At 41.5% G+C, this 24,727-nt stretch overlaps 1 protein-coding gene across 8 annotated transcripts in view; it reads right to left on the minus strand.

Moving 5' to 3' along the window:
- Nucleotides 1-24,727, minus strand: part of adgrl3.1 (adhesion G protein-coupled receptor L3.1) — a 90,771-nt gene that overhangs the window by 34,770 nt on the left and 31,274 nt on the right. For 7 of the 8 annotated variants that reach the window (XM_046046984.1, XM_046046980.1, XM_046046983.1 and 4 more), the window contains 6 exons: nucleotides 22,186-22,200; nucleotides 20,270-21,058; nucleotides 7,998-8,438; nucleotides 6,909-7,012; nucleotides 5,867-6,052; nucleotides 4,406-4,444 (listed from right to left, as the gene is read on the minus strand). In XM_046046984.1, coding sequence (XP_045902940.1) covers nucleotides 4,406-4,444; nucleotides 5,867-6,052; nucleotides 6,909-7,012; nucleotides 7,998-8,438; nucleotides 20,270-21,058; nucleotides 22,186-22,200 — 1,574 coding nt within the window. The remainder of the gene's footprint in view (nucleotides 1-4,405; nucleotides 4,445-5,866; nucleotides 6,053-6,908; nucleotides 7,013-7,997; nucleotides 8,439-20,269; nucleotides 21,059-22,185; nucleotides 22,201-24,727) is intronic. The other variant, XM_046046985.1, reaches the window with a different exon arrangement.

Raw genomic sequence — 24,727 nt, forward strand, 5'->3', positions numbered from 1 at the left:
TGATAACATGCAGACAACAAAGTGATCACATTAGGGAACACAATTACAAGTCTGAGAGAGCAGGAAACACAAGTGGTCAGGCAATCAAAATGGCTACAAACAAGCTAGTGCTGAAACTATTAATCGATTAGTCGATGGACAAAAAAATAATAAGCAGATATTTTGAATATCAACTGATCACTTGAACCATTTTAGAAGCAAAAACGCTAAACATTCTCCAGTTCCATCTTCTCAAATGTGAGGTTTTTTTTTTGCTATGCTTGTTTGATAGTAGACTGAAAATCAGTGTTTTTTGGACTGTTGGTCAGACAAAATAAATAACTGACATGACTTATTGACACTACACCCTGACATTTTAATTACATTACATTACATTCTAATAGATTCATCTGGAAAATATTTTACATTTTACTAACTCACTCACTAATCATCAACTGCTTATCCCATGGCCAGGGTCATGTGACATTGGGCAAAAGGCGGGATGGGGTACACCCTGGACAGGTCGCTGGTCCATCGCAGGGCCAGCACGTAGAGACAAACCAATATTCACAATTGTACTCACATCTAAGGGCAATTTAGAGTCGCCAGTTAACCTACGCATGTCTTGGACTGTGGGAGGAAGCACCTGGAGAGAACCCACACAGACATGGGGAGAACATGCGACCAAGGCTTGTTGAACCCCCTGACCTTCTTCTGAGGTAACAGCACCACCATGCCACCCCAATTGAAATATTAACAATTAGTGAATATAATAATTATTTATAGCCCTACAGTCAGTTTGATAATGATTAATCATGCGTTCAAGCTGTTGTTTTACATTATTGTAAAGTGATTATCTTTGTATTTTTTTATATTGGTCACATAAAACAAGCATTTTTGGGGAGGGAGGGCAATAAATAACATCAGTGAATTAACCCTAAAAATAATCAACAGATTAAGCGAAAATGAAAATAATCATTAGTTACAGTCTAACAGTCTATCCAGATTATCCAGATTATCTGTACTGCTGTATTTGGAAGTAAAACTGAAAGTGAGTATACCCAAAACTTTGGTAAGAATCGCACGCTGCATGAACTGTAAGTACAGTAAGTGTGATGATGTCTGGTACTATGCAGACATTATGGTAATCATTTTACGATTTGCCTTTGTTATCTCCTCCAAATGGCTTTGTGTAATCTGGGGAATTGTTAAAAACCTGCGTGATTGTCGGACTGCTTGTGTTTCTTGCCCTGTTGTACATTAGCAATGTTGCTGCGTTTCCAGATCTCCTTAGTGAGTACAATTATCACTGACAGGAAGTTGTACGATACCAGAATTTCCTTTTAACTGCTTGAGTTGTGGATATAACACTTTCTCTGCAGCCCCAGTGCTGTCTTGGGTGTGTGTATGAATGAGACATATATACATGCCATACATACGATGTGGTGAGGCGTTGGAAGCTACTGTATGTGTGTTTGCACAGTATGTGGGATGCATTTGTGTTCATTTGAGTGTTGGCATTAAAATGTGTGAGTGTGTGTGTGTGTGTGTGTGTGTGTGTGTGTGTGTGTGTTTGAGGGTGTGCACAAGGGGCCTGGAGAAGCATTGCAGTGCATCATTCTGCTCCACTTGGTTTACAGTAGCAGTCCAGGCAACAGAGAGAGAGACAGAGGAGAGGATGCGCTGTAGGCACGACAGATATGACAGCAGTGGCACTGCTTTCGATTCACTCATGCTGGTGGTGCTGCTCTCAAACACTCACTTTGATGTGTTTCAGATAACCCCCCTTTTCTACTCTCATTAAACTTTTCATTGCTTTTTATTGAACTTTTGATTATCTTGCATTTTCAATTTCATATAATTTTTTCATTGAAATTTAATTCGCTGGCGCTGAGATTGCATCTGTAGAGGAGAGAGATAGGTAAGGAGAAGAAGGGGTGTGATTTCCTTGAGGTCCAGACATCTTCACATCAGAAACTCAAAGATGGAATATGTGTTTGTGTGTGTGACTGGGTGGGTGTGCCTGTAAGTTCTGGTGTCGTTGGTGACATTTCTATCCGCACAAGTATGAGGACTTGAGGGCTAAAATGGAGACAGGTTTTTTTTAGGGGTCTTCAAAGAGGGGAGAGACTCTGCAGAGACAGATAAGGGTGTCGTTTGTGTGTGTGCATGTCTATGAGTGACTATGTATTACAGGGTAGGAGCGGACATGTGTGTGCACGTACGCACAGCGTGCACGCACACACACATACACACACACCAGTAAATGGGGCAGAAGTGAAATGCTTTGAAGCGTTGGGGTAATCCAGCGTAAACAGCATTGGCAAGACAGACTAGAGCTGGGCTGTTCTACTACTCCCAGCTACACAAGGGGGAGCACGGGCACACGCACATGGATGTACACTATGTGTACACTCACGCACAGTAGGACACACTTTGTAAAATGACCGAGTTGGGATGTTAGAAGTATGGAAAGGGGCGAGAGAAGAGGAAAGAATGGACGTTTTTTCTCTCACTCGCTTGGCTGAGCTCTGAGAAAGTGCATGTTTCGAAAATGTTTTCATCAGAGAAGCAGGCTTATCTGTCAGTTGTTGTCGGAGTTTGTCTTCCCTGACAGGATGAGTTTGCAGCTAAATCAGGCTTTAAATTCACAGCATGCTGCGTTCTGACCCGCCATCCATAAATAGAGGGCAAATTAGACATTGTCATTGAGCATCACTGTCTCCTCACTGCCCCCTTTATTGTTTTCTCTTTCTCTCACATTCCATTTCTGTTTCTGTGAATCTCCTATCTTTCTCTGTTTAATTTCTGCACCCTTCTCTTTCTCAGTCTACCTTGCAGACTCTACCTTCTTCCATCAATCCACCCTACAGCATCAAAGCCTCTCCACACCACCAACTTCATCATGAATAAATTGCCAATTTAGTATACATGAAATGAGTCCCCAGTTCCCCAAACGAAGTGAGAGAGGAGGAGAGATGAAGTGTCAGAGGGGGGGGAGAGAGAATTCAATTATTTTTTGTCTCTATTAAGAACCCAAACCTCCTGCCCACTCTCCTTACTTGGCAATTAGTGCTGTAGATAATTAACGAGGAGAGGGCAGCATCACACCACATCCCTAATCACGCACATTTCTATCTGGTGAAGTAAGGGACTGTTGGTATAATTTTGTTTCACATTACTAAGGCTAATTATATAATCGATCACTCCCAGCCCCCTGCAGAACCCAAGGTGTGCGGTGGGACGTTTTGATTTTAACCTGTAACTAGCTGTCTGAAAGCAGCCTCTCTTTAAAACGCAGCATTTATTGGATCAAAGGAGACACATCAAAATGGCTGACCGTTTTGATGTGACGGCATAAGATCATTGTTGAAAATATATCTATATATTTGTAGCGTGTGTGCATGCGTGTGTGTTTTGTCAGCTTGCATATAGTCCTAAGCCATGTTCTATGATGTGACATTGCTGACTGGTGCTGACGTTAAGACTTTTTCAGGGGAGAGTGGAAAAAAGCCTGCATCAGGAGAAAAAGAGCTAGACCAACAAGGGTGAGTGTGTGTGTGTGTGTGTGTGTGTGTGTGTGTGTCGGAGGATGCAGAGGGAGGAAGAGAGAGACTCTGCAGTGTATCTACAGCACATGGATGAGGAAAGGTGGGGTCCTTTGAAGTTCTGAATGATTTTAGTTGACCAGAAACATGCCTAAATGATGGGTTTCAGTTCACGGCATGAGCCAGTGGCATCAACACAAACACCAATACAAGCAGACCAACAAGGACGACAAATAAATTAATAATGAGCCACAAACAGAAGCTGGTATTATTTTTAAGGCACTGAGGCCGTCACCAAGCAAATATGCAACAGAATATCCATCACACTCAGTTCTTTCTCTCTGATACAGCAGCAGAGAGGACGTTTCACTGAATGGAGATGGATAGCGAGTCATTTGGTTCCAGGGAGGCCTGTTTACAATTCTGCAGACAGAACCGCAAAATAGATGAGCTATTATTGATATTGATCATGGCCTCTTATCAGTCCCATTGATTCTGAATGCAAAAAAAAAGAGAGAAATTGAGAAAAGAATGGCAGCGAACCCTTTGAGGAGACTAAAACTTTTGTTAGCAGACACCAGTGGACAGTTCCCAGTGATTCTGATGCACACTGTAGTTCAAGACCAGAATAGACGATAATAAATGTTAAATGGCCGCCCTCCTCAAAGGGTTGGGATGCAACTCATAAGACAACTGCTGCAGCATAGAATTAGAATTCTACGTAGAGCGTTGTAATGTGTGATCACACACACGCATACACACACACACAGGCTTGCTTTGTAGATAACATGCTGACTGTGAAAAAAAAAACACACACACAAACACATGTGGGACTATGGTGTGGCAAAGTAATCAACGATACCAGGAAGTGGAAATACCTGTGTGAAAAACCTGCAGGATCTTTCTCTCTTCTGAAGCTGTAAATTCAAACAATTCAGCTGTTAGCGATATAACACATCTCAATCATACACACACACACACACACATATACACACCTAGGTGCACAAAGGCAGTCACACTCACTTCATTAACATTGCACAAAAAGGCTTTGGTGGCTGAAATACATTGTTATTCTCCTCGCTCATTCCTTTCCCCATAACTTTCTTTCTTTTTCTACTATTCTTTTCACTCTTTTTTTCCAGATTGTTTTCATAATTTCTTTTCTTTTCTACTAATTCTCCGCATCTACTGTCAAGTGAATTGATGGCATTAATTACTATGGCACTCGTGCGTGATTGGACATATTCGATTTCCTAACAAAAATTAGCATAATAAGCTGGCATTTTACTCAATTAGGTACATATAATTGGGTCATTATTGAAAACAGGAGGAATGCTTTTCCTCTTCTATGGAGGACCGTTTTCTACAAATCCAACCTTTAACAGGGCAATTTGGTCAACAGCAAAACACAGATTAATTGAGTCCACTTACACATGCTCCAATATGTATTCACTTCACATCTGTTACTGTATTACTTCGAGAGGGAGCACAGGAGATGTGAAGAGTGTGATGTGTGAGACAAAAAGAAGGGAAATGAAGCAGACCCAGTGACTCAGTAGCTAAAGCTAAAAAAACAGCCAGTGACTGTATAAGAGGTGGCACCAGCTGTCAATCTGGCTGCTAAACCCCGCCTATCACTGTTGACCGTTGTAGAGACAATCAAGAAACAGTCCGTCATACAGTCAGTCTGTCAATTAGCCAGCCAAGCCAGCCAGTCAGCCATTCCCCACTGATTTAACTCACTTTAATTGAATGGCCCCATGAACAAAGTACAGAACTAAATTCTTTCCGTGTCTACCGGAGTAGTAAAACAGATCCTTTGCATACTCAGGATTGAGTTTCCATTAATGTAAGCACTCAAGCCTCCTTGTCGACAGCATCTTCATAGCCGTAGCTCAGAGACTGAAGTTCATTAAACAATGAGCTGTGACGTAAATTGTGTCTGTATGTTTTAATGAGAATAAATCCCAGGGCGAGACAGAGTTTTATTAAATTTCAATCTTGATCTAAAAAGAGTTGAGGAACCCTGCCAAAGACTAAAAGCAGTTCTCTGTCAACCATAATGTGGAGCAAAACATGTTAGACACACACATACACACACACACAAGCGGATAAAATAATGTCTAAAACCAGCTATCATCTGGAAATCTAAAGTGTTATGTTTGGTTCTTCATCAAACGTTTTTGCTCTCACTGTTAACTTGCAAAAGTCCCTCTATCTGTTCAATTTTCTCTTCGTCATCCCTCTTTCTGTTAAGATTACCATACCCGTTCCTGCAAGAAAATCATTTATCTCACTCAATCACTCACTAAACATCGACAGTCCCTGGCCTGCATTACCTTGGTGAGGCTGCGGGCAGCACTGTCCTTGCCCCCGGGGGTGAGGTTCCTGAGCTGGACGTCAAGCAGTTCGACCAGTTGGGCCATGGCCCGCACTGTGGATGGCACATCGCCAGGACGCAGAAGCCCTTTGGTCTGCTCTGCCAGCTCCCTGGCCACGATTGCTGCCGTCTCACCCGAACGGAGCTGCAAGCCAAACAGGGTGACAGGGGCGGAGGGAGGAATAAAGTCAAAGAATGAGAGAGACGGTTGGAAGTAAAGGAGAAAAAAAGTCAGATGAGGTGAGAAGTGAAGGGAAAGTTGGGAAGAGGAGAGAAAGTTAGTGAGAGCACGTAGAGTAGGAGGGAGAAGCATACAGCAAAAGACAGATGGAAAAATGAAAGGACAGGAGAGGAAGGGCAGAAAGGTAAAGGACAGATGGAGTGAATGCAGAGGAATGAAAGCAAGCAAGACAAAAACAAGGATGGGATGGGGGAGCATAAAGAGGAGTTATGTGAAGGGGCGAGAGGAAGTCAGTGTTGTGTTTCCAGCACCTTACAACAGAAACATCACCTACTTTAGTACCTCTGCTGCAACGCTGATTTAACAGGGACCATTTTTTTCATGTTTTGTCTCATATGACAAGTCGGAAAACTCTTAAAGCCTTGTGGCTCATGTGAGAACAGACACAAAGCGATAAATTGAAGTTGAAGGAGGTTGTAATAACTGGGGTAGCACTTTTCAAAATAAAAGTATTTTGAAGAATCAAACAATAATGTTTCAATAATGTTTTCCATGCAAAAGCAATGCATTATTTGCAAATTAGCCTATCATGTTAGCCTATTATTATGATAGCAAAGTGTGAGTGAATGACCTTATTGGACATTTATTTGCCCCTACAGCTATATAAAATCTCTGAAGACGGATACATGGCCTAAATCTTCCCCTGTGGTCAGTGTGTATTCATGTGTGAGAAATTGCTCCAGGACTATATCCATAACACATTGCCTTCAACTAGGGCTCAATGGTAGCCACGAGGGCCAGCAGCGGTGTTCAGACTTACTTTCTGCATGATGTGGTTGACCCAGGGCGACGTGCAGTTGCTGAGGTCAGGGCCTTGGGGATCCCAGTAGCCCAAATGGGACATGCACACGTATGTGGCCACGCCTGCAAGACAAGCAAAACAAACAGGGTAAGACAGCACTGATATACACCAGGAGACCATTATCATGTGAGCTAACTAATGAAGTGTGTGTTGTAAGGATTTATACTACTTCTCTTTACATTTTCAGAGGGAATTGTGTATGGTGTCATGTTTTACTTTGCCCCAATCCCACAATTCCAGACCCATTACATCTTAGTCCTCTCCACTCAGCAATTCCTGTCAAAATCAAAGGGTGATTTTCCATTGCTGCAGAAAGTATATCCCTCACTGTCAGGTTGTCCCTATGCACTGCCACTTCACACATCTTACACACACTTATATCATTGATCTATTTATTTTCAGTTGAATCATTTAATTATTAAGTCAAGTCAAGTGTCAATTTATTGAAAACAATAAATGTGCTTTAAAGGGTCATTTAAAATTCAATTAAAATTTGAAATTAAAATAAGTAATTACATTTTTATGTTAAGATAAGATAAGATTAACTTTGTTGTCCCTTAAGGGAAATTTGTCTTGGGCATCAGTGCCGCATAAGGCTGCAGTAACAACAGTAACACATATGGACTTTACACTGACATACATCATACAGTCTGCACCATACATTTAAATTACATTTCACAACACGCATACAGCTCACAAAATGGGATACACTGTTTGAATTACTAGCCAGCAGCATGTGGGGCATATAGACTAGCTACAACATCAAAAAACTGTTTACAGGTATCTGCTGCTTTTAACTTTGTATTTAAATATGGTACTGGTGCTTTTACTTAAGCAAAGGAAGGAAAATTTTCCATCTTTGCCAATGAAAAACCTCTAATGGACAGAGGAGATAAAAGAGCAAACACACAAAATAATAATGACATATAGAAAGACACATTGCACTGGACAAAGCTTTCATAAACACTCTAACCAACTACTCAGTGGTCCTACAACCCCAACTCCTCTATACATTCTGCTATCTACCCACCAGTGCAGCTTCCTTACCCAGTGTCCCCACAGGGCAGGGCTGCTTGGCTGTCTGGCCTTGCTGTGTCCGGGGCCATGATATGTCCGCCGTCACCCTTGGACTGCAGAAGTCTTGGGGAGGCAGGGCAGGAGGCTGTGGGGCTGCTGGAGGGACCTGCACTGGAGGGGAGCGTCCTCCAGCTTTGTGGTTGGTGTCGGGAATCTGGTTGGTGTCAGATGATGAGCCATCAGCGGGAACCAGGACGGGCTGGCGAACCGTTGTGGTGGTCCGATAGCGCTGGCCGGGGGAGGTGGTGAGGAGAGGCCGCGGGGTGGTGTAGTAGGGAGGGGAACGAGTAGTGGTGGTGCGGCTGGTAGATGAAGAGGAGGAACCTCCACCACCGACTGGACCTCCCCCTCCTCCTCCTCCTCCTACTCCTCCTCCTCGGTTAGGAGGCATCATTGGAGGTGGGCGATAGTCTAAAGAGAGAAAAAAAAAAGAGGGGGGGGGGGGGGGGGGTTTAATTCAGAAAAAACACAGCACTTGGGTTCTTAAACTAAGAGCCTGGACCCCAGACTGTGTTGTGGAGATTTGTGGGTCCCAACGTGACTAGAGTGCGGATGTTTGTCTTGAGTTCTTCTTGCCAGGACAAATTAGTTCAAAATGTATTCCCAGGATGCAAAAGTAAGAACAACAAGAGAGTAGTCTGTATCAGTACCAAGTGATGTGAGCAATGGCTTACAAGTGTAAATAATATTATAGTGATACACTCACAGCCGTTCATTAACACAGCTTTGAATAGCTTCGACAGGGAGTAGCTTATGTTTCTGATGACTTCCCAATGTTAGTGTTTCATCTTTCGTCAATGTAGTCATATGCGAGATCTCTGTGCGGGTTTTTTCTTTATCATTTACTCCCAAGTTCAGGACATGTTTCGAAGTGATTCAATCAACAACAGTTGTTACAGAACAACATAAATGTGCTAAAGTGGTACCATAATGGCAATAATGTCCAAGCAAGACCTCACAATTGGTTTGTCCTGCAAAAAGTGCACAAGGTTACCAGTCTATCCTTTGGGACTGGTACACAGTAGGGGTTCCTGCTGCCTAACCTGGCAGAAAAAAACAATGTTTCAGTGTCATGCATGATTTATAACACCATGACATCATAAGAGGCAGGAAGGCCACTTAAATGCATACAACACACTCTTTTATTGTCAATATTTCATTGTAAAGAGGCTCAATTATTCACATTGACCCTGTTCAGAGGACAGAAATAAAGAATGAATGGATGAGATGAGGAAGGGGAAGAATGAGGAATAAAGAGCATGTGTTTGTGAAGTGTGAAGTGAACATACCACACCGGTGTGTCTCACTCTACTCGCTACCCTCCCGTTGTTTTAAACTGCATGTAGTCCAAATCAGTATGGCAGGATCAAAAGTTGGGTAAAAAGAAATAATTATTTACAGTTCTCCATCCCTTTCCATTTGAATAATTTTATCAGGCTCAAGTCATTTGGAAGTCATTATGTGTTATACTGCATTCAGGTGGAGCCCATTTTCTAAAGCCACATCTTCGCTTAGAAACAATCTAACAAAGCAGGGAACAGCTTTGTCTGTCACAGTGAACACTTTCATTATACAGTTGAGATTGCCTGAAAGTATAAAACATGTAAATTATACTCAAGAATATCTTCTGAAATTTGTAATTACAGAAAACAAAGCCACAACTGTGTATTTAGTTTGAACCTGCAGACGTTTAAAATTATGTGAATTAGTTTGGATAGTGCTAAACCTTTTAAAAAATACTTTCTATGCTATATACATTTGCACCTGGTTCTTCTAGATACTGTACATCCACAACTGTGTGCTTATGCCGAATCAACACAGAACACTAAATATACTTTGCTTTCAGGCCTACACAGCTGATAACAACAGGCAAACACACAAACAAACAGACATAAACACAGAGGCAACCCCTCCTAGATCTAAAAAAAATACTCAAACACGAATTCTAGCAATTTCATGTTTTGCCACTTTTTCACAAGAGAAATATATATTTCATAATCTCACGTTCCGTGTTTAGTCGTTGGTTGAAAATATTTTCAACACAGTAATAAAACCTAAAACTAGCGGTGAAAATGTCAAGAGTCCAGAGAAAGATGAACCTGGCTGAAAAGATTTTCCTCACCATCTCCACGTCGACCAGTGACTATGAATAAGATAAAAAATTTTCTGAAGAGCAATATACTGACAACACGCTACATGATTTCTGGGTAATGGAGTCCTTCAAGCTCTTAAAAATGCAGCTATCACTTGCTGACAGTTGGGGTATCGAAAGGGTGAAATTGCCTTGTGCGACTTTACGTCTACCCTGATGTTAAAATCTTCGATTATAAGATTTTCAGCAAAAATGGAAAGCACAGGCACTTGTGTTTCTCTGTGTAAGGCGTTGGTGTGCCTAAGGCCATAATATGTACTACATGCTGGTCACTGACATTGAAGGGTTATAGAGTTTCCCATCGCTCAATGGGGCTGTACGTTTTGCTCAGAAAAGGGCTGTGATTGTATGAATTTAACCAGTAGAGGCTGGCATAATTACACACATTTGTAACTGCGATGGGTTTTCGGTGTACTTTATATAGACTTTATGCTGTTAGGGTGTAATAATTGTTGTCAACATGTGCTTGATCTGAGGGGACTAGATTTCCATGATGTCTGATTTGGGGTGTGATGTGCACAAATTTAGCCTACTGCAGTGTCTTGGTAAATCTGTCATTTTTTGATGGTTTTTTGTTGTTCCTTTGGGGGTGAAGGGAAGGTGTCAGTCTGGAGAATGATGTGTGGAATGGGTGTGTGGATTGTGTGGGTGGTAGGAAAGAGTGGGTGTTTTATGGGGGTGTATTATTATTTACTGTGAACTCAAGTTGTCCCTTCCTGTGGATTTTAAGTTTAATTAAGCACACAGTAATTCTCTTTTTCTGTCACCCTCTGTCTGTCCATCTGGTTGACTGACAGCCATGTACCATCCCGCTCCTCCTGTACGTTCTGTTCTCTTCCTCCTCAACTCAATGGAGTGTTTCCGTACCTAAACTGTGCAGCTCCCCGTTCCTGAATCACTGCCGCCCTGCCTCATGCATTCTCCACGGAACACTGCCATCAATCATGCGTAGCAGCAGTGGCCTAGGGACTAGCTGTCAATCTGTGTGTATGTGCGCACAAGCGTGCGTGTGTGTACTTATGAAACAGAGAGTGTGTGTGTCTATCTGCACTCAAACGGGAAGCTCCATTAGGGGCTCTGCCACAACAATAGAAGAGTAATGGTGGGTGTGTGTGTGTGTGTGTGTGTGTGTGTGTGTGTGTGTGTGTGTGTGAGAGAGAGAGTGTCTGAGGTTGATGTCTGCTGTCATTTGAGTACAGGGGGAGAAAACACAGGGGCTGGCAGCTTGAGGTGAGGTAACACAAAAGCCTGCAAGCATCACAGTCAAGGGGCCACAGCACTTCACTACCTATGCATCGCTAGCTCGTCCTTCTTTTCTCTGCTGTTCTCTTGACATTTTCCACCTGATTTGATCATTCACAACAACTTTCCGCACACTTTTTATTCTTCCTACTTTAATTTCTATATTTCCCATCACTCTCTTTCAAGTGTGATCACCTGTGTCTTTTTTTTGTCCTCCAATGCTTTGTCTTTTGCAGCATTAGGATGAAAAAAAAAGATTTTGTAATGGAATGAATTCATCACTGGCATTACTCAGGATGCTGTGAAAGATGCTGTGAGGAACTAACAGCAACATGACATAACAGCTTCATGAAACATTTATTGAGAAAAAAGCTAGAGGTTGTACTCGTGGGGACTGACACTTCCCTGTGTTTAAGCTTAGGAAGCCTTGAGTAAATGCGCTATGACAACTTCATGATGTCAGCTAATCTAAACGTTGTGCACTTTGCCAAAGATTGATGCCAAAAGAATATGCATGTGAGCAAAACTACAGTCACAAAATCAGTTACGATTTTTGCTTTATACGTATGCCCTGCATATGCATGTGGGCGACATGCTGTAAAAGATTTGTTTTAGAGGAAACATGATTTAATATTTTACATTCCTGTGTGTAACATAGCTTTGTGATAAATGTGGCTCTTCAACAGTCACATTCTACTGCAGAAATAAATGATAATGCAGCAAGGGGTTAAAGTCCTATTAACTATTCTATTTAGCACTGGGGAATATGCTTGAAATCAACCACATGCAATTAATAAGAATATGTATGTATAATAATACTGTATGTGTGTATATCACAATATACACACATACAGTATAGCAAAATAGAAGGAGCCTAATTATATGCACATCGCATAACATTTAGATATGATCCAACGGGGAGAAAAACCTGTTCTATCTAAATAAATGTGTGGTTCGGAGGTTGTACTTGTGCATGTATGTGCATGCAAGATCACGTAAAATAATCAATAGCATAATTAATAAAAATGAACTAACTACCTGTGTGTTCCACAGTTACATTCAGCAACACTCTTCAAATACATAAAACAAACCCCTCAATAAATATTTTTTTTAAATTTTCTTGAAAAACAATAACACATAATGAGCATAGCATAATGATACAAAGCCCTAAGTTTATTCTATTCTACTGGTAAATTTTCATCTGCCACAGAAGAATGTGTGATACAATTGAAAGCTCCAGAACTATTAATGGATGATGCACTGGTGATGATGGTGAGATTGTTTTGTCCTCTGCCATTCACATGGTCCAGAAAAGACTTTCAGTTTCAGCTTTCTATCTAACATGGATGAGAAGATCAACTATTGCATGACAAATGGCAAAGATTGTTTGGTATGATCAAAAGCTACAGAACAGCTGGAATGGTGAGGCTGTTTGGTTGACTATTCTGTTCAATTATTTTCTATTCTATTCTATTTTATTTGTTTTCCTGACCTGTAGCAAGCCCATGGGAAGGTGAGACATTGGCAGGCTGGCAGTAAACTTGTTCCTGGAGTTGTCTATCTGTCACCACACTGGAGGGGCCATAGAGATGCTCTCAGTCTGGGATGCTAGCACATGATTGTCTGACATGCAGACAGATGTGTGTGTGTGTGTGTGTATGTGTATGGCACTGTTTTTCTGTGTGGGTTAGACTGCCTGTCTCTGCCTCTGCTCTGCTGCCGAGAATGCTCTTGTTGACTTCTCACTTGGTAAACAGAGGGATCGTAAATCCACAACACAAAAGGTAGGAGGCAGAAAAGAGAGAGGAGAGGGAAAATCAACTTCCCCTGGCAAGTTTCCCACACCGTCAGAAAGGCGGCAGACAGCGAGTGCGAGAGGCTGAGTGAGAGAGAAGCAAAAAGAGGAGGGATTTGAATTAAAACAGAAGTTTCACAAAGCTGAAACGGAGCATCTATTATACTCGTATGGTATTCTTAATATGATAATATAAGTTACTGCCTCCTTGCCTCCACACACACACACACACACACACACACCATCCTGAACAGTTGGGAGGGGATGAATCCAGAGGGGTAACAGCAAAATGATAATCTTGGGGCACAAAGCTTTCTAGACTGGATAGTAGTACAGACATTGAATAGGGCTGCATACTGCGATAACGCACTGCCCCTATGGCTGGAGTGTACACACACAGACACACAAATGTACAAACACTCACTTGTGCAGACACTTACTTTTCGCTCAGTTGTGCTCCAAGCAACAAACACACACACACACCTGAGTAGAAATGTACTTTTCACTCACTTATGTGCAAAGCAATACACACTCGTGCACACAGAGCTTGTGGCGAGTGGCTCGGGCCTGCTGATAAGACAGAATGGAGCACTTCAAAGCAGTGATACTTATATAGATAGAAAACAACCTCAACTAATAGAGCCTCCCTCAAAATGGCTGCCAGGCACCACCACGTTCCACAGCTAATGTGTCACATACAGACACATCACCACTCAGCCCTCATTGACTTACCAGTTGCATAATCATGACAACCCTCTACTGAGGTTGGAGACACCGGCAGCAAGTTTGCCAATTACATGCTTCTTTCTTAATCAGGGGAAGTTCCCTTGTTCAAAGCAAAAAGCTAATGGAACAGACAGACCATTTGTTTCATTCATTCATCATGCATTTTTGTGTTTCTGTTTAATAATGCAGGGAATCATCAGCACATTCCTTTAAAGTCCATATTGTGGCGTCTCCTATTCCAGACATGCATAGAATTTCTGTCAATTCTAAGAGGACAACATGCACCGCATGAATATATAGTTGCCATCCAAAATCCTATTACTGTTACAAAGAGCCATAGTTTCTAGCAAATGACCCTGTGGCTATTTAATATTTTGCTCCCCATAATTTATCACCATGGCCCATAATTTAGAGATTAAGATTGTATCCACTTTGCCCTCCCGCACATTTTTTTCAAAAATGAAATCTGAATAGAACACAGGTATGGTGACATGCTCTGCTCGCTGCTCTTTTCTGTATTTACTTCCTGCAAGGCTGTGGGTTTCCCCTCCACCCTGTTGTCCTGGCTAGGCCTGCTTAATTTGGCATCTGATTTTTGGCAGAAGAGAAGCGGTGCGGAGGCCAACTGCACGCAGTGGGCCTAGCAGGGGCAATCCAATCGATAAGGACACACTGCAGGCAAGGAACAGGTGCAGCAGACTCTCTCTCAAGCAGAGTTCAGTCTCTGCTGAGACGGCTGTGTCGTAATCTATTTGGAATAGAAGGAGATAGTCAAGGAGGGAGAAGGCAAAAGGTAAAAGACAAAGAAGCGAGGGGGCAGAAGAGAGAGCAGGCCTTGTAAGCCTTGTAAATATGTTGTACGGGATTGAGGATTGTTTTTTTGTATAGTGTTATGACTTGGACACTTTTATTTTTGAAATTAGATCCAATCCCAAAATTGGGAGAATACAATTTTGAAATCAAAGGCTTATGTTTTGCAAACAATCATGCAACTTACTAAGTAAACCAGCTTTCGTTTGTCAGAGCTCAATCATCATCAAGTCCTTGACAGTCAGGTCTGTTAAGGACTTTATAAACAGACAGTGTACACACAGACACACACAAACACACACACACACACACACACACACACACACACACACACACACACACACACACACACACACACACACACACACCTTGGTGTGACAAGCCAGAAATGTGCAGAGGGTGAGTCTAATCAGTGATCTGGTGAAAGAGTGGCTCCACTTCAGCCATTAACTCTTATTATTCTCCCCACTTTAGCTTGTTTCCAACATTTCCTGCGATGCTTAGCCCTGTCGTTTGATTGCAATCTGGTGCCAAGGAAGGAAAATAGGGACAGGAAAGAACAGAAGAGGAGAGGTGGGGGAGGATGGTAAATAAGTGGGTGGGGGGTGTGGGGGGGGGCAATAGATACTCCATGCTTGACTTCCTTAGGAAATGGAACACAGTGATTCCAGCCATTAGGAGTTCAAAGGTGAACCTTTACATTTCCGTAAACTGACAGTGGCGATGAAAGGTCATCACTATATAACTGTGTATTTAATAAATTAGAAGAGAATGCCAGTGTTTGATTATTCTTTAATTAAGAGTGATGATATCACTTTTGACACTTTAAATATTGGACTGAAATTTGTGGTTACATGGATTTCAAACTGAATTACACAGGTTTGACTTTGCGTAAAACACTAAAGTGAGACTTGGGCAAAATGCATTCAAACTCTCAAATGCAAATAAAAATCTATGAATAACTGTTTTCATTTTTCCTGTACTTAGGTATTGTTAAAAAACAACTGTCAAAGTTTGAGTTATTTTCCCTAGTAATTTTTGTGTACATATTGCAAATTGAATATTGTAGATGTATGTAAAAGCAGTGAAATACTCTTGAACAGACTGAACCTCTCTTACATAAGTTGTTTTAATAAAGTCATTATTGAAGTTACTGCTTGTAACCAGTCGTAAAACAGCCTATTTTTGTCTCCTTCTGATTAACTTCTGTAAAACTGTCTCTATATGACAGAACAAAAACACCTCCAGGGTTGCTCAGAAAACTTTCATAATTACGTACCTTCCCTGTTAAACTAATTTCAGTGTTCTGGTTTTATCCCTAGAATATGCAATCAGAATGATTCACTTACTTGAGAACTCAGATGTATATCATCACCTTAAAGGTCTAAAGTGACACAGTATTAAGAGAACACATGGTACTTCCAAGACTTTGCCGCATGTGAACATTTGCACCAAAGAAGAAAGACCAAAAAATCTGAGAAATGTAGTAGCAGGAGAAAATGAGACAGAAATAAACAGAGACAAACGAAGGGTCCAACAAAGATGGGAAAGGCAGCATGCACAAGTGTACCCTGTTCGCCCCTCCCATCCTGAAGATGCAGATAACATGAATAATTTTGCGACTTTGCTGGGAAAACTTTCTAAAGTGTGGCAAGGCAGACTTGAGGTGATAAATTATTCAAATATTTCATCGGAGCCATGCCGCTTGCGTACGGCAGGCCTCTATAATATGCATGTAAGAAGACATGATGAAACAACTCCATAAACAGTAGAGAGTGAGAGAGTGTTTGGGGAGTGTAGGGTGGGTGGAAAGGGTAATGCAGAGACAAGTGACTTGACTCTGACTCTGCGTAGGCATTCACGCACTAGGCTTCCATAATATATACATCTAAGGACACAATGAAATGGCCTTGAGTGATGAGGGAAAGGGTTGAGCGCAGAAAAGGAGGGCAGATTAAGCGGGTGATAAGGACAACAGAGAGAAAAAACAGTGGAAAACACAGTGTTAAAGAGAAAGATATATGAGAAGGGGAAGGGGAAATATTGAGATTTCCTGCCATTGTGAGTGCATGTGTTTGGGTGAGAGACAGGGAGAGAAAGAATGGGTTTTTAACAGACAAAGATAAAGCACAAACAGATGCGGGGAACAATAAATGTAGGGAGGCAGTTCACTTTCTTCCTAAGTACCAAGGGAGGAGGAATATGCATTTCAAAAAGATCATTTTCTGCTGCATGCTACATCAATGGTGTGATGGAATACATGGGGGTAAACCTTGATATTATCTGTTGGCCTGAGGTGAACTATACCGAGCGACTTTCCTTTCTTCCTCTGTGATGTTTAAATTCTTATGCATAAAATAAACCTCATGTGATATATAGGGCTAGGCTAGACGTTTACATTTTTCGATACCTTATACTTTGAGGGACAATAACACTATTTCTAAACCCTTTTTATGTTTAGTTTAAAAAATGTCAATACTAGAACTTTGCTGAACTGTAGTACAGCCAAAATTGGAAAGTTACTACTTAAATTAGGACTTATTTTGACAGATGTGTGTCTAGCAAACTAGCTAATCCAAACAGGGACAATGTTTCCGAATGACCTCTTCTAAAGCGTCCAGTGAGCTTCCTTCGTTAGCCAGTTGGACAGACAGAAAACACAGTAATTGGTGCCCTCTATGTTGTACCCCAATTACACTCAGTCCCCAGTGGCCTAACTCGGCCTTCTCTTACTCCATGGCCCATTTCCTGTCTCATTTTATATCTTTAGGAAGTCCATATGAGGCGAAACAAAAGCAGGGCAAGCATTATGCTACATCACTTGTGGGAGTGGGAACCCTCAGAATGGCCCCTTTCCTTGGCCTGTTTCCTGAACTGACTAAGGAAAAGAAGGGGGGAAAACACCAGGGCTCGAATAGCAAGTTTGTCCACAGTCACCTTACAGTATATGCTTAACATATATGTATAGACATCCTAAACAGAAACACACCTTTCTTAGACAAGCGATAAAGGAATGAAGAGCAAAATATAGGACCCGGATACAACAACAAAATAAAACTTGAATGAATAAATCGACTGGTCGCCTCATTTTCCGAAGAATGAGAAAATCATGCAGTTAAGGTAGTTAATTTATTCCTTGTCTTCATTGAGTAAGGCAGCGGAGCGAGGAGAGTAAAGGAGTGGGGCAGCATTGATTGTGTGTATTTATCTCCCGCTGGTCAGCAGTCTAGCTTGTTGCTGTGCACTGGAGGTCATTCTCCACATTGAATCCCCATTGATCTCCTCTTTAGAGCCTCCTGAGACACCCAGAGCTCCATTATGAGACTGATCACACTCTCAAGCGTACACCAATAAACAAGTATGCACGCTCATGAATAGAGAGACACAAACTCGTACTGTAAGTACATTAGCACATTAGCACACAGGCTTGCACATTATTATGCATGCATAAACACACATACACACATTTTTACTGCACGGCCTTCCTTGCCACATGCACACTGATCGGTAGAAACCAAGTTTAAGCTGCCTCTCTCTATAATTCCTTGTACTGCGCCTTCTAACTGCGTGTAAGAGCATGCATTAATTCAGACATCATTTAATAAGACACGCAGCCAGACTGCCTTGACCACTCCATAGAAAGGTGCTGAAAGGCAATTACGTTGGGCAAATAGCCCTTCAGGCTCCAGGGGCCTAAGCCCTTCCATCCACAGGAAGGAAGGAGGGGAGGGTGGACTAAGCTCACACCAGAGGTGAAAGAGAGTCACTCTGGGTTAGACAGTATTCTGTGCCCTTTCGGGTGCCACCGCATTGGTGGTCTAAATGAGTCAACCTGCAAACTGGATTTATGACACAAAACTGGGTCAATCCTTGTACAGGTTAGATATAAGTTTCATACAGAAGATCTGCATATGATTTTTTAAAAAACCAAACTCAACTTTAACCCGCATTACACCTGATTTCCCAATCAATATATGTCTGTCCTAGTGTAAAAGATCACTTCACCCGGATTATTCATATTTTCTTACTTACTAGTCATGCACAGAGTATTGGTTTCCATTACAAAAGGATTTAAAAGCTACACTTTAAGCAGAAATAACTGATATTCTTGGTGACTTGGCAGTGGAACAAGGTGTAAACTCTCCACCAACCCCTTAGGGAAATATTTTTTTGCAGCTAAATGCTCCACTATGTTACACCATGCTAGTCACTTAGCTTGTATCTGCTGTTTGGTGTTGTGCAGCTGGCGTACAGTCAGTTTATGAAAGCTTTCTGCTTAAAACAGCTAACGGCTGCGGCTGGAAAAAGTTTCATGATAGCAGAGAATCATGACAATAAAGTTGTGGGCCATAAAACCCAAACAATGAGCTGAAATATGCTAAAATGCTTCATAAAGCTGAGGGGAACTCGGCGGGTGATGACCATCTGTGGGTGTGCCACTGCAAGTGGCTCCTTTCACGTTACATGTAGTCATTAAAAAAATTTTGTTCAGCACAGTTTTATAAATTATAACCGCACCTTTCTAGAGAAAATGTCCAGTCTAATCCAATAACCTTGCTGTACACTGTTTAATTGGAACTGCTTTTAAATGAAGTGACACTACTTAATAATATTAATCTAATTTAATAATCAAACCTAAAATAATTTATTTGATTTGAGTGATTTGAGTCTCTGTTAATGGTGGCAACCAGAGATAAAGCTTTGATAGCGGCATCATACGAATGGATCAACAATAAAAAACAAACAGAAAAAAAGAATGAATCAAACACAGGTTCAAGTGTCTTCAGATTGTCATCATAAGTGGATGTCCTGTATGAAAGCGGTATCAATTCCTCCTCCCTCCAGACACTCTTGGCTCCATTCTCGATTTTCAACTCCATTATGATTTGTTAAGCAGCTGGGGAAACTAAAGAGAGGGCTGACAAGTGGGACAGTAAAAGGCAAGAGGCATTTACAGTATGTAAGGCTCGGCATTACATGATTAGAGATATTCTTTTAATGGTACAGATCAAGGTAGACCTTATGATGTCTTTGTGAATTTCCTCAAATAGCAGCTCTGCAGACATCTACAATTTAAATGACACTGGTATATCCAACTAATTTCAAGTTTTTTTTGTAGGTTGCTTTTTTATTATTCTGAAAACATGCAGATACCATGGGTGGGGGAACAGTCATAATTGAGAATGGTGACAGCACAGATGGTGCTTTTCTTCCTTTATAAGTCATTTTGCAGAATTAATTATTGGAGGAAGATTAGTGGCTATAAGTATTCCTTATGTCACAATAAAAAAATAATTTATCATTATGAATATTAAAATGAATGAATATTAAAAGCATTACAAACATGCCAAGGTATTTCATGTGAAGATTTAAAAAATCACATCACAGCCTGTCCAATTAATTGAATGGAGAAAAGTTATTTCTTTTTATTACACATGGTACTAAGCAGAAAAACCATAAAGAAAAAAGACTTGCAGGAGGAATAGGAAGAGGAAATGGGTTGAAGGTGGGACCTACCATTGTTGCCAAAGTCCAGCGAGTATTTGACCACATGGTAGTTATTCCACACGTACAGCAGGTTGTCTCTCGGGTTGTAATCCACTGCAGCGATGTACTGGTAGGAATTTGGGAACGGTATGTTAACCGTTATCTCCTTGCTCTTATCAGTGTTGTACATGTAATCGATTTTGTTCCCTGTCCCTTCATTGTCGTCATCTTCATAGACTGTTTTGACCACGTACAGGACCCCACAGATCATGAAAGCATTGGAGGCAGAGCGTTTGTCATAGCTGGTGTCCCACGAGCCTTCAATGCGCAGAGTATAGGGGTTGAGCTGGCTCACCACAATGCGCCCATTGTTCTGCTCTGTTGCATAGATCACCCACAGTCCATTCTCATCCACCGCTAGGTCAATGTCCGACTTGCCCCCCCAGCGGTACGGTGAGGTGTCATGGTAGTTGGCATTGGCAATAATGGCCTCGCCACTCTTGATGCGAGTGCGCAGGTCAAACTTTACAATGTTGCGAGTGCGCTCCTTGTTGAAGAACAGTGCACCATCATAGACGACAAAGCCAGTCCCATCCACACGATGTGGGAGTTTGTAGGTGGTGGTGGGACGGCCAGCAATGAAGTCCTCCTTTGAAGAGTACTCTGTCAGTGTGTCTGTGCGGTATGGCGTCCAGGGCATGTAGTAGATCTTGTCTGAGGCCTGCAGTGGGTCTTTGCACCACGCACCGGACTGGTGATCTGACTCAAAGAGATGTTCACTTTGGTACACTCCTCGCAGAGTGCCAGGGCAGAGAAATACTGAGGAACAAATGACAGCATTTTCACATTAGATCCAGTTTTATGCAGTCGCTGTAAAATGTCAACTTTTCTGTCTAGTGTTTCTGACAGGGAAGTGTTTGCCTCTTTTCACAACTGTTACATTGTGTTTTAACTTAACCTTAACCACCAGTGAGTGAGGATGACATGATAGGCTTACTGTGTTGTGATTTGAATGTTTTATAGTCACTGTTGTTTTTAAGAACAGCAACAGCATGCCTCCTATTCAACAGATAATACCCTGCTCTTACGGCAAAATGAAAAAGAGAAAATGGCACATTTTGTTCTACTCCCCCCTCCATCCCTGTATTCCCATTCCTGCCTCCCTCCCTCATTAGACTCATAGCTCTTTCTTCCCTTCTTTCTCTTTCTGTCTCTGTCAGGAACAACCAACTATAGAAATGAACACGTCTTTTATCGCCTGCTGTTTCTGCAATTGTTACAATAATTCATTTCCCACTCTGTGCTTGGTATTCCCATCTAGAATACTGGGGTCAGGTTTTATGAGTGATGTGGGAGACGCAGTAAATTCTGGGAAGCCAATGCGACCGGAGTCATAGGGACCTTTGTAATTTAACTGGAATGTTGTCACATACACACACACACACACATGTACACACAGCAGATACACACATAGACGAACCAGATGTGCATTGTGGTTTTCCCATTCTTCCCAATAAATATAACTCTAGATCCCACGCAAAGGGCTGGCAATATTGATTTAATTTTCATTGGCTATTCAAAGTACTGACATAATTTTCATATCACGCGGAAGCATTTGAAATATTAAATGTCAATGTAATTCTCTGTTCATTGGCTCATCATAAAAATGTACTCCACCCGTGGAGAGTTTGTTAAGTGACATTCTACACGATACCATGGAATAATATGGGCCTAGAGTGTGTCTAATGAGAACCAGTGTTTCGAAATTGCCTCTATATGCTGAGATCAAGCTGTCTTAATATAGCAGCAGTGACTTTGAAAGAGATGTCAGTCTGCCATGAGGTACAAAACGCTTCAGGCGCTGGCATCAAAAAGCGACACCCCAACCCTGGATTTTGAGCATGGGTGCATGTGTGAATGTGGGCGTGCTTATTTCACAGACTTACCTTTTTGTTCTACTTCTGCATGAGCCATAGGCAAAAGATTTGAAGAAAAAAAAAGAGAGAAAGAAAGAGATAGAGACAAGAGACAAAAATAGATTAATGATGCAATAATAAGAAAATCATGATAATACAATCTCAGATCTCCATAATCGTTCTCATATTTCATTCTAATCTTGTGAGAGTGCCATGATGCTCTCCATGTGTGATTGGTAATAGCATTACGTACGCGTCTAAGGAGACTGCACTGCAACAGGGAGGCTATCTAAAAGTAATGCATCATACATATGTCACACACACACATACAAACACATATGGGGGGAATAGAATAGACACACACGTGCCATGCAGACACAGACAGAGTAATACTGAGAGCAAACACACAAGAGCGTGACACGAACTACACAGACATATTCATAGTATCCATTACTGTCCTGTCCCTAGTGCAGGACAAAATACAGCAATACAAAATGACCTGAGATAATGAGCTCTTTAATGTATGCTAATAGCAACAGAACAATGAAAACCAGAAAACTGATTTGATTACTGGTGTTGCATTACAGTGAACCAACCAAAACTGCCAAATTAAAATGCTGTCTGATGCACCGTGGGTGAGCAAATGCTTTGTGTATGTCACCTACTCTGTGTGACTCCGGTGGGAGCATACTGAATGCACAGGGTTTGCATGCACTCCAACACCAATTCCCTGTCTATTATACTGAAGCCGTTTCCTCCTAAGAGCTTCGACGGCGGGTTGTGCATTGAGGGTGCCCTGCGATGAAATGTGCACACTTGCTCGAAACCTCTTAAACATATGAATTCCATTCCACCTTGCTCCCAGGGGGACTGAGTGGAATGTGAACATGGCAGAAACCTAATCCTGCAGGCGGTGCCCTTGTGTCTTTCAAGACCGTTAGAGACCTGCTGAATGGAACTGGTCCCCCGAGAGAAGAAATGAGGAGAGGAGAGGAAAGGAGAGGAGAGGGACAGGCAGAGTCCTCAAAGGAAAAATATTTGGAAGGACTTCCGGATGGCACATGTTTATATATAGCACGAGTGCACTACATACTGCACAGTACATGCATAAATTCTTCAACACACTAAAGCCACAAACTCATCACCAGCCACAACACATACACAAACACATGTGACAAACAGAAACACACAGATGTATGCACACATACACACACTCACACAAGCAACCATTAAATCCTAGTCTCATGAAAAATGCATGGTAACTAGTGCGGCTTAGCACAACTCCCGATAAATAAGCAATCTCTGGAAGGAGATCGTGTTAAACCTAAAACAAGTGTGTATATCTGTGTGTGCACGCGTACGTGTGTGTGTGTGTGTGTGTGTGTGTGTGTGTGTGTGTGTGTGTGTGTGTGTGTGTGTGTGTGTGTGTGTTGGTGTGCCGTTACAAGTCAAGATATAAAATGGTTCACCACAAGGAAGCAGTTCCTCTGTGAAAAGCTGGGAAAGAAAGAAGATAGTTTGTCTGTGCGCAGTGGTGTGTGTGTGATGGAGGGACAGCTATTGATATAAGAAATGCACACACGCACTTGCAAACGCACATTTAAACAATACAAAGTGGCACAATGTGGTGGAGAAGACGGGGATTAATGACACCAAACAACAATGACGCCCCATCACCTGTGTCTCTTGTAAAAGGGAAACACATAGAGTTCAAGGTTGCCAGCAACAAATAGATTTCAAATGAAAAAGTGTGGCGGCAACAAGTCTACCGAATGGCACACAAAATGTCATACAAATGTCATTCAGTTTGTATTGCTGCTTGTTGTTTCACTAAATTAGCAGATGCCTCTTTTGGTGACCTTGTTGCAAGATGTTTTTCTCGAGGCATCTCTGTTTTTAATCTCCATGACAAAGGTAAGGAATTAAAGTTTTTCACGAATCACAGTCATTTATCTTTCAGTGCGCTGTATTTGATGATAAATAGGTTGAACCTATGAAAATAGGTTGGTGAGACATTTGTTGAAAGGTTTTCTCAAGGTTAGTTCACACATGCAAGACGATTCAAGAGATGAGAGGTCTTTTGTGCTACTGCTAATTCAGAACAAAAAAAATAAATATAACGATGACTTGCTGGAAAATGTCCTTGTTTCCAAGAAGACGTCAACAAGAAAGCATCTTCTCTCAATCTTTTCCTCAGTGTTATTCCTAATTGAATTCTGCGGCATGTTTTAATCTATCCAGTATCTTTGACTGATCATTTGCAAAATCACTTTGACTGCACACCCCCCCCCCCACACTCACATACACACACACACACACAAAATAATAATAATAATCTGCTAATTTATTCCTAGCAAGCCTTTGGATGAATATTAGAAAACAATAGCAGAACAATAACACAAACAGCAATGCTCTGTTGTGAAAATGTGTCATCTGTCTAGTTTCACATTCATTAAAAACAATCTAAATATTCATTATTGTCTGCGTTTGTATCTTCTCAATTTTTCAAAATGTCTTTAATCACCTCTCTGACACTATACTTTGGATACCTTCTCTACCGCTTTCTCTCTCT

Source organism: Micropterus dolomieu, linkage group LG04, assembly GCF_021292245.1.
Source record: "Micropterus dolomieu isolate WLL.071019.BEF.003 ecotype Adirondacks linkage group LG04, ASM2129224v1, whole genome shotgun sequence".
In the NCBI taxonomy this organism is placed as follows: domain Eukaryota; kingdom Metazoa; phylum Chordata; class Actinopteri; order Centrarchiformes; family Centrarchidae; genus Micropterus; species Micropterus dolomieu.